General features: G+C 39.6%; 1 protein-coding gene across 2 annotated transcripts in view; it reads right to left on the minus strand.

The window, feature by feature from the left end:
- MCM5 (minichromosome maintenance complex component 5) overlaps nt 1-10992 on the minus strand; it is a 33693-nt gene extending 22701 nt beyond the window's left edge. The window contains exons 1-7 of one of the 2 annotated variants that reach the window (XM_070756208.1): nt 10775-10992; nt 9730-10221; nt 7918-8093; nt 7593-7719; nt 7037-7165; nt 5375-5547; nt 1443-1598 (exon numbers count right to left, since the gene is read on the minus strand). In XM_070756208.1, the coding sequence (XP_070612309.1) occupies nt 1443-1598; nt 5375-5547; nt 7037-7165; nt 7593-7719; nt 7918-8084 (752 nt within the window). In that variant the 5' untranslated portion in view covers nt 8085-8093; nt 9730-10221; nt 10775-10992. Of the gene's footprint in view, nt 1-1442; nt 1599-5374; nt 5548-7036; nt 7166-7592; nt 7720-7917; nt 8094-9729; nt 10222-10774 lie in introns of those variants that run through there. The other variant, XM_070756210.1, reaches the window with a different exon arrangement.

The following is a 10992-nucleotide window of genomic DNA, read 5'->3' on the forward strand; positions in this document are numbered from 1 at the left end:
CGGGAGTCACTGCTCAGTCACTCATGCCCTCATCACCTCGAGGCTCGACTACTGTAACGCTCTCTACATGGGGCTACCTTTGAAAAATGTTCGGAAACTTCAGATCATGCAGAATGCATCTGCGAGAGCAATCATGGGCTTTCCCAAATATGCCCATGTTACACCAACACTCTGCAGTCTGCATTGGTTGCCGATCAGTTTCTGGTCACAATTCAAAGTGTTGGTTATGACCTATAAAGCCCTTCATGGCACCAGACCAGATTATCTTAGGGACCGCCTTCTGCTGCATGAATCCCACCGACCAGTTAGGTCCCACAGAGTGGATCTTCTCTGGGTTCCATCATCTAAGCCAGTGATTTTCAACCTTTTTTGAGCCGCGGCACATTTTTTACATTTACAAAATCCTGGGGCACACCACCAACCAAAATGACACAAAATGACATCCTAAGACACTCTCCTCTCTTTTTCCATCCCTGTCTCCTCCCCACCCTTGTGTGTGTGTGTGTGTATACACACTCTTGAACCATTTCCAAAAACAGGTGATGGCTGGGGGGTTTTCTCTCTTATTCTTTGGGTGCTTTTTATCATATGCTTTAAATCAAGAGTCACTTCTCTCTCTCTTTTGTTTCTCTCTCTTTCCTCTCATTCTCTGTCTCAATCATTTTCTCGTTTCTCTTTTTTCCTCCCCTTTTTGCTCATTTCTCTCTCTCTCTCCCTTCCTCTCCTTTTCTCTCTCTTGCTTTCTTTCTCTCTCTCTCCTCTTGCCTTCTTTCTCTCACACTCTTGCTTTCTCTCTCTTTCTCTCTTTTCTTTCTCTCTCACACTCTTTCTCTCTCTCTCTCTTTCTCACTCTCACTCTCTCAGCAAAAAGTTGCGAGACCGGAACCTGAGCTTCCTTCTTCGTGGCACACCTGACCATGTCTCGCGGCACACTGGTTGAAAAATACTGATCTAAGCAATGTCGTTTGGCGGGACCCAGGGGAAGAGCCTTCTCTGTGGCGGCCCCGGCCCTCTGGAACCAACTCCCCCCAGAGATTAGAATTGCCCCCACCCTCCTTGCCTTTCGTAAGCTACTTAAAACCCACCTCTGCCGTCAGGCATGGGGGAATTGAGATCCTCTTTCCCCTAGGCCTTTACAATTCTATGCATGGTATGTATGTTTGGTTTTTATATTAATGGGTTTTTAATCGTTTGTAGTATTAGATTACTATTGTACACTGTTTTATTGTTGCTGTTAGCCGCCCCGAGTCTCCGGAGAGGGGCGGCATACAAATCTAATAAATAAATAAATAAAATAAATAAGACATCCTTCGGGATTGGGCGGCATACAAATTTAATCAAATAAATAAATAAATAAACATATCATCTTTGGGTTTTTCTATTTGATTGAGTCTCTTGTTGCACCACAGTCCTATCCTGCTGAAAGAATCTGGAGGCATCACCTGTCACAATAGAGCTGCATGTGCCGAGGCAATTCTCCATGAGGAACAGCATCAGGAGACTCTTGAAGCTTCAATGTCTGGAAATCCACACATTTACATTTGTCTGGAACAATGAAATATGGGTCCAAAGGACATTTTGCTAGGTTAGTCTGTTCCCTGAAAGAAAGAGAGTTCAGGTAAAGTGGAAACAATTTTACTATTTTACAATGTCTGTCTCAATCATTCTCATAAGACTTTGGTATTATGGAAACTATATAATGGAAACTGCAGTTTAATGTTTCTAAATGTAAAATAATGCACTTGGGGAAAAGGAATCCTCAATCTGAGTATTGTATTGGCAGTTCTGTGTTAGCAAAAACTTCAGAAGAGAAGGATTTAGGGGTCATGATTTCTGACATTGAACAGTGCGGTCAGGCGGTAGGGAAAGTTAGTAGAATGCTTGGTTGCATAGCTAGAAGTATAACAAGCAGGAAGAGGGAGATTGTGATCCCGCTGTATAGAGCGCTGGGAAGACCACATTTGGAATACTGTGTTCAGTTCTGGAGACCTCACCTACAAAAAGATATTGATAAAATTGAACGGGTCCAAAGACGAGCTACAAAAATGGTGGAAGGTCTTAAGCATAAAATGTATCAGGAAAGACTTAATGAACTCAATCTGCATAGTCTGGAGGACAGAAGGGAAAGGGAGGACCTGATCGAAACATTTAAATATTTTAAAGGGTTAAATAAGGTTCAGGAGGGAAGTGTTTTTAATAGGAAAGTGAACACAAGAACAACGGGGCATAATCTGAGGTTAGTTGGGGGAAAGATCAGAAGCAATGTGAGAAAATATTATTTTACTGAAATAGTAGATCCTTGGAACAAACTTCCAGCAGACATGGTTTGTCAATCCACAGTAACTGAATTTAAACATGCCTGGGATAAACATATATCCATCCAAGGTAAAGAATACAGGAAATAGTATAAGGGCAGACTAGATGGACCATGAGGTCTTTTTCTGCTGTCAATCTTCTATGTTTCTATTATAAATTTTGGAAATACCAAAACTATGGGCACCATATTTGTCCACAGTTATCTAAAATAAACTTTTAATTTGTGTATCTTAGATGCAAATGGAATCCACATGTCCACTAAACTTTAACCCAAATTCTTGCAGTTGTATCAAGAGTTGGCTAATTAAATAATACCAGCCATTTCATTGCCAGTGTTGTAGTGTTCAATCTTATATTTCATCACTACACTGCATTAAAATGGAACTCTATTTTGCCTATCACCTTGTTTGGAAATTCAGAGTTTTTTATGAACCCAGTTTGGGTTTATTAGATACATTTTAATCTTTCTGGGGCACAGAAATAGTCTTAAAGCAAAAGTGTTTTTAATTGATCTGTGCAGACTTCAAATTAGTTTTTTTCCAAGAATTTTTTTTTTCAAAGCTGAATGTAATCTTAACCAAGCAAGCATCTTCAAAATGTTTTTGCACTAGAACTCTCCCAAAACTTTACTAAGATGTTTGTGGCTAATAAGAATTAATCAAAATACCTGTATGGCATAAAATGTGCCCAACCTTGCCTTAAATCAGGGATCAGCAGCCTTAAACACCCAAAGAGCCATAAAGGTCCTAACAGGAAGCCCCCAATTCAATTCTGGAGCTGACCGGACGTCCGTTTCCTCCACCATAGAGTCTGCTCCTAGCGTGGCATCTTTTTTCTCTTCCTGTCCTAACTAAAAGCCCTATCAATTATGGAGCTGACCAGAAAACCTGCCCCTTGGCATAGTCTCCGTGCTTTTCCCCTCCCTAACTGCAAGCTTTTGCCCCTTGGCATAGTCTCCGTGCTTTTCCCCTCCCTAACTGCAAGCTCCTCTCAAAATTGTGGTGCCAACTGGCAAAAGGGAGCTGCAGTAAGATGAAAGAGCCACATGCAGCTCGAGCCACGGATTGCTGACCCCTGTTGTGTTTGGGCCTGGGCCAGCCGTTGCTCCCACAGATGGGAGAGACGCGGCACACACTGAATGCAAAAGCCTGGCTGATAGCCAGGAAGATGTGGCAGACAGCCAGGAGGACGAGGCCATTGGTACGCAGGATTCAGCAGACAGCCCAGGGGATTTGACATACAGTCCCTCAGACAGTCTTTCGTCTCTGGATTCTTCTGCAGATCAATATATTGATCTGCGTAGCAGAAGAGCTATGCAGAGAAGGGATCGACTGAAGGAGTATTACAAGTCATCATCGTAGCACCTGGGCTGGGCATGGTTCTTATACTGAGGGCTGGGTGTGGTTTCCTTAATGAGGGCTAAAGGGATAAAAGGGAACACAGGCCCAAGGCAAACTGTGGCTGTTTATCTGTGTTATTTTGTGGTTCCTGCTCTGAAGTTTCTGTTCCGTGCCATTGGAGTTTTCAACCCAGCTTTTTCAGACAAGTGGGAGGTGAAAACTCTGGGACTTGCTGTTTGCTTCAGATTCAAAAGGACTCCTGAAACGTCTTTGCTCATTCCAGGTTGTCTTTGTTTGTTTTTTCCTGTGTTTTTGTATGCGGCTGAAGTAAGCCTTGCACTATCATTGTTTTTGGACACTAAGAACTGTTTTGAGTAACCCTTTTTTGTTTATTTAATACAAGTTTGCTGATTAGCAGAGCACGTGTGTTTGATTTCTTTTCCTTGGACTATTACGCATTGCCTGAGCCAGTCAGGCAGAACAACCCCTGCCTTAAATGAAAGGAAATAAATATAATAAAGGCTATACTCTTAAGAAAATTATGAGAATAATTCTAATGAAGCCTTATAAGGCAGTGGTTCTCAACCTGGAGGTTGGGACCCCTTGGGGGGTGTCGAACGACCATTTCACAGGGATCGCCTTAGATCATGGGAAAAGACAAATTTCCCATGGTGTTAGGAACTAAAGCTTCTATTCTGGCGCCTTGGAACAATCCGACCAATCGGGCATTTACAGTGAGGGTGTTCTTCTGACCTTCCTGTCAATCAGCTTAAAGTCTGTTGGGAGAATTGGCACTAGACTTATGGTTGGGGATCACCACAACATGAGGAACTGTATTAAGGGGAAGCAGCATTAGAATGGTTGAGAACCACTATTATAGGGCATACTAGTGAGAAAGTACACTGCTAAAAATAAAGGGAACACTCAAATAACACATCCTAGATCTGAATGAATGAAATATTCGCATTGAATACTTTGTTCTGTACAAAGTTGAATGTGTTGACAACATGTGAAATTGATTGTCAATCAGTGTTGCTTCCTAAGTGGACAGTTTGATTTCACAGAAGTTTGATTTACTTGCAAGTTATATTGTATTGTTTAAGAGTTCCCTTTATTTTTTTGAGCAGTATATATATTTATATATAGGAGTTATCTGTAAACAAATGCAAAACAATATAATTGTATCATATTCATATGTATATTGTATATATGTAGATTATCTCAGGGACCGCCTTCTGCTGCACGAATCCCAGCGACCAGTTAGGTCCCACAGAGTGGATCTTCTCCGGGTCCCGTCAACTAAACAATGTCGCTTGGCGGGACCCAGGGGAAGAGCCTTCTCTGTGGCGGCCCCGGCCCTCTGGAACCAACTCCCCCCCAGAGATTAGAATTTCCCCCACCCTCCTCGCCTTTTGTAAGCTACTTAAAACCCACCTCTGCCGTCAGGCATGGGGGAATTGAGATTGTCTTTCCCCCTAGGCCTTTACAATTCTATGCATGGTATGTATGTATGTATGTTTGGTTTTTATATTAATGGGTTTTTAATCGGTTTTAGTATTAGATTACTATTGTACAGTTTTATTGTTGCTGTTAGCCGCCCCGAGTCTCCGGAGAGGGGCGGCATACAAATCCAATAAATAAATAAAATAAATAAAATAAATATTACTCAAAAGTAAATTTCACTAAAATCTGAAAGGAAATTCCATGCATTCCCTTACGTGTTGCACTTCCGAGGAAGAGCATATCCTTCCAGGCCTGGACGTAAAGCTATGTTAGGTATTACATTCCGGCAAGTGCGGCATTGGATGGTGATCTTGGTTGCTTTGGCTCTCACAGGAGTCGCAGCAATAATGATTCCTGGGATCTTCACCAAATGTGACATCTGTTCAGACTTCAAAATAAACAAGGAAAAATTACAACCATCATGAAACCTGCAAAATAATATTTTACCCCCCCCACACACACACACCAAAGATCTAGAAATCTAAATCTCTTTCCCACAGTCACTACAAAATATTCATAATATAATGTTCCAATTATGTTGGAATATTATATCCAGTGTATCCAATTAGGAGATACAAAAATAAAAATTAGTCATATAAAAACATATCATACATGTATTATTTATTGCAACCCAAGAACATAGGTCTTAGATTCCACATTTAAATGAACTTCAGAATGAATTATTCCTGCTTTCTGAATCTACAAGTTTCCTTTGTTTCCTACTGTAAAACATCTGCACATATTTCAGTAAAATTTTATCTGTAGCCATCCCCTCCAACATCTGGAATAGTCAGAAGATTCAATGTATGTATAAAGGCCTCTTCCATAATGTCCAGTAACTATTTTGATATCTTCTGATTTTTTTTCAAAAAATTGAAAGGCACCTGGAGGCAATTAAATTGCCCTGACAAGAAATGTGTGTGCATAGTTTATTGTAATTAATGACTAGGTAAAACAAAGAACATAAATATTACTTTTCATATAAATATAACAAAATTATAAATGAAAGTTGGTGTTGAACTAGTTTTTAAGATTTTTATTCTGCCTTTAAAAGAAATTCAAAGCAGCAAACATTCTTAATATTCCTTCATTCTCCTCCTTTTCCCCCACAACTCTGTGAAATGGGTTGGGCCAAGAGAATGACTGGTCCAATGTCATCCAGCCAATTTTCATGTTTAAAGCTGGACTAGAACTCATAGATTTCTAATTTTTAGAACAGCATATATCAAACTGTCCCTCCACCAAAATAGAATGGTTTTGATATAACTTTTCTTTCACATTTTAGAGTAAACATAGATCACAGCTGCAAAGATTCCTTAAGGCAGCCATCAATATAAAGAAATTCTAAACAATAAACTAGAAAGGAAATCATTACACTTTATTGGCAAAATTGAGCTAATAGAGATTTTTATTACAATATTACAGCAATGCTGGCAAATGTAGAGGGGACCTTCATTAGCTCAACAAAACTATAGCTCCTACCACATTTTGAGTGAATCTTTAAAAAAGTAGCCTATTTCAAATTGAGCTTCTTCTCAACTTCAAATTTCTTGGAAACAGCATGACAATGATTTTCAGTTTGATTCTTCTAAGGTTTTACCTCTCAAACTAAGCTACGGTACAAACAGAGGTTTCTGCAGGGTGTGGTAAAAAAAAAGATGGTGGTCTTAAGTGCAATGCACATAAAATTTTTTGTAGAACTTTGATTACACCTTTGTGGGTGATATTTTTATTTCCGTTTTACCATATTCTACAGATATCTCTGGCTACAGATCTGCAGTTTCCTGAAACCTTTTCTATTCAAACACTAATCAGGTCTGACCACGTTTAGCTTTATGAAATCAGCCATAATTCATAAGGCTGAGGATTTTACTCACCTTGAGATTTCGGATGTTGGATGGATTGGCATCTGATCTGAGCATAACTTGAATATCCTGAAGGGTCTCCTCTCCTGTTGGCCGAGGACGTGTTACTTCGTCAGCTACCTCTTTTGCAGCTTCTTCCAGCTAGGAAAAGAATGAAGTTGCTTAAAACATAGGGAGAAAGGCATTCACTTTTTCTTAAAGAAAAATTGAACAGAAATAGCTGTCCAGAAAAGTAGTCTAATCGTAGAACATTAACTTTCAGTTAGAAAAGTAACAAATGGAGGGAATTCTAAAATAGGGCATATCTAGTTAATAATACTGTGGAATACTGATACATAAAAAGGCAGAAAGGGAATAGTTCAGTAATATAACAGTCTTTACAGGCAGAAAACCTCAGGATTAGTAGCCCACATTTCTAGCTGGGCAATGAAAGATTCCAGTTTGAAAACCAGAAGAGATGCTGTCATCAATATTAAGCTTGATGGGCCAGCAGTCTGAATCTCTACAAGGCATCATTCCATAATCTAACTGCAACCTCCCATATTTCTCCCATATTGTATATAGGTACCAGCTGAAGATGCTCCACAGGCTGCTTGTATATATGGTTTGCCATATCTTCATTAAAGCTTGCCAAATCTTCTATTTCCACCTCAATCCAATATTGTCCAACATTATAATGACGTTTGAGCTCATCTCTTTCAATATAGTGGAAGAAAAAAAAAGATATCTATGAATATACTTATTGGAATAACATTCACAACTATGCACAAATCTGCACAACTGTAGGGAAAATTATCTTATTTTGATATACTGTACTTACCAACACTTCAAACATATTTCAAATTAAAATGCTATAAACAACTGTTTTAAGTTTTCCAAAAGATTAACGGCACCTGTATTTGAAAGAGAAGCCAGTCCGGTCTGTTCCAATGCGATAATTCCTTAAAAACTCTTTGAACTGCTTCTGCACATGGGACTTTCGAACTTGCCCTTCATCTGCAACTGGGTCTCCACCAAAGCTATCGCTGTAGAAAATTCCAGGGTCATCAAAACCAGACATGCTGAATATCTGGGGGGAAGAAGGAGAATGGAGCTGACAGATAATAATAAGATAGAGTAGAATATTGGGCAAGTGTGATTGGACACACAAGGGATTTGTCTTTTGTGCATATGCTCTCAGTGTACATAAAAGAAAAGATACATTTGTCAAGAGGCAGAAGATACAACAGTTAATGATTGTCATAGGTTACAAATAAGCAATCAGGATACATTGCAAATATAGGTTTCATTGCTTACGTTAAGTCTAGATCAGCTGGAAGTTGGCAGCATTTAATTTAATAATTACAATTAAGCCAGAGATCCAGTTTAAAGTATCATGAAAAATACTTCTAAGCATGTGCAAAGTGTATATCCTACAGGTCTTATACAAGACAGCATCTTCTTTTGCACCATTTCCCCCTTTCTCTATGGCAGAGATGCGTAGCTTATGATTTTCTGTTGCAAAGCAGTAATTAGAGCCATATGAATGAGTTACCTTGCAGCCAGATGAATAGATGGATGGATAGGCAGGTGATGTAATTCTGTAAGGGGCGTGCATAAGCACACCATAGTGACTACCGTCCCTGTCTTACCATCCCCATCTATTCATAACACATCATTTACTCATAACCATGCTTATATATTCACAGTCATGTTTATACTTTGCATGTAATCATTTATTTATTTAATTTATTTGTCAGACATGTATAGTATAGTAGTAGTTTGTATAAACATAACCTGAGTAAAAAGTAAAAAGAGGACAATGGGACGGTAGGCACCAGGATGCGTTTATGAGCCTTGGTTGCGCAATGGTTAGAGTGCAGTACAGCAAGCTGCTTCTGCTGACTGCAGTTCACCAGTTCGAATCTCACCAGGTTCAGGGTTGACTCAGCCTTCCATCCTTCTAAGGTGGGTAAAATGAGGACCCAGATTGTTGGGGGCAATATATGCTGATTCTGTAAACCGCTTAGAGAGGGCTGTAAAAGCACTGTTAAGCGGTATATAAGTCTAAGTGCTATTGCTATGCACGCACCACTGTGCTTCCATAAGTTCAGGCATATATGCATATATGCTTGACAAAATAAATAAATAAATTTCAGCAACAGGACGAGAGTTTCAAGTTCCCTATGACTAATAACGGCAAGATTTGTGATTTCCCATTGAAAAACTGCAGGCAGGAATTGTCCTTTATTTTGAAGGGCACCTTATTAACCAGCCAATTTCGAGTCAATTGACCCAGCCATTTATGTCATACTTCTCCAAGTTAGAATAGAACATAATTCTTTATTGGCCAAGTGTGATTGGACACACAAGGAGTTTGTCTTTGCTGCCTATGCTCCCAGTGTACATAAAAGAAAATATAGATTTGTCAAGAATCATGTGGTGCAATACTTAATTATTGTCATAGGGGTTAAATAACCAATGATGAAACAATCAATATTAATAAAAATCTTAGGATACAAGCAACAATCATAGTAACTTGGGAGGAGGATACGAGTCGTGCAAAAGTTGGTTTTGAGATATACAAGAAATGTTTGGAGCAACATTGTTTCAGAAAGGGTTACTAATGAACATCGCCTCTCCTGAACTCTGGTTAAGCAGCAGCCCAAGATCATACAAAGCGGGTATGGCTCTAAACGCGCGCCCCTGACCCCAGCGCCCCTCACCTGCCTCTGCAGCCGTAGAGAGAGAAAACCCCTCGCAGAACGATTCGGTCGGTCCCTAGAACTCTGGGAGACGTTTTCGCGGCAAAAAAGTGATAAAAAAATTCTTCTGCATTCGCCGGCAGTTACGCGCTGCGCTTTGCGCGCTGTGATTGGTTCAAGGATAGCAGGGCATATGCCGATTGGCTAAAAAATTTGTCCTTTAAGCTCACTCTCTAACAGCGGCAGCAAGCTCCGAAAGCCATTGGAGGTGACCTAAATCAGGGCACGCCTCTTTGCCAACTTTTCCTTTTACCGGATTGGTCAGCCGTCCGCTAGAGGAACTTTTTTTTTTGGCGCCAAAACATTGCTTGCAGCGGAAAAGGAAGATTTTAAAATGGCGGCTGTGGCTCGAAACAGGAGGGGGTCGACGCTTTTCGTCGGGTGGTGTTTTTTGTTTTGTTTTTTGCGAAATTCGCCACCGCGTTCGCGTGTAGTTTTTGTTGCCCTTGGTACCTATGGAAGAACATAGTCCTGTAAATAAAACGTGCCATTTCCAAGCCAAAATGTATGAGAAGATGCACCTGCTGATTTTGTTTTGCGACTACCCTAAAGTAAAAGATGAGTGTGTGTGTGTGTGTGTGTGTGTATGTAAAAGATTGAAAGCAGAATTGGAGAGATATCTGCCCGTTACACGTGTTAGACCAACGTTATTTAAAGGCATAAAAACAAATGCAAAATTAAGAAAAAAATATTAAAGTGAACTAAAAGTGCAAGACAATTAAAAAAACTTAATAAAATTATTTTTAAAAAATAAATTTTTTAATAATAAATCAGTGCATTAGAGTTTTAAGTGTATTATGTATGATCAATTATCAATATTAAGTAATGTTTTAATACTAATAAACTAATACTTCATGATTGATTTATTGTATTTATATGTCGCTCACTCCAAAACAGACTGAGCGGCTAACTAGGAATAAATACAACAATAAAACAGTTAAAATCTAATAATATAAATCAACAATACAACAAAACAGCAATAACATTTTTAAAAAACCGTACATACTTGCAATCAATCTAATTCCTGGCCTGCGGCAAAAGCCAGGTCTAAGGGCTTTCTGGAAGATAAATAGAATGGAGATAGTGTGATTCTCTGGGGGCAGTTGGTTCCAAAGAGGTGGAGCTGCCACAGAGAAGGCTCTTTCCCAAGGTCCCACCAACCAACATTGTTTGGCGGACGGGACCTGGAGAAGGCCAACTCTGTGAGCCCTTACTGGCCACAGC

The sequence above is a fragment of the Erythrolamprus reginae genome, chromosome 6, assembly GCF_031021105.1.
Source record: "Erythrolamprus reginae isolate rEryReg1 chromosome 6, rEryReg1.hap1, whole genome shotgun sequence".
Taxonomy (NCBI): Eukaryota; Metazoa; Chordata; class Lepidosauria; order Squamata; family Dipsadidae; genus Erythrolamprus; species Erythrolamprus reginae.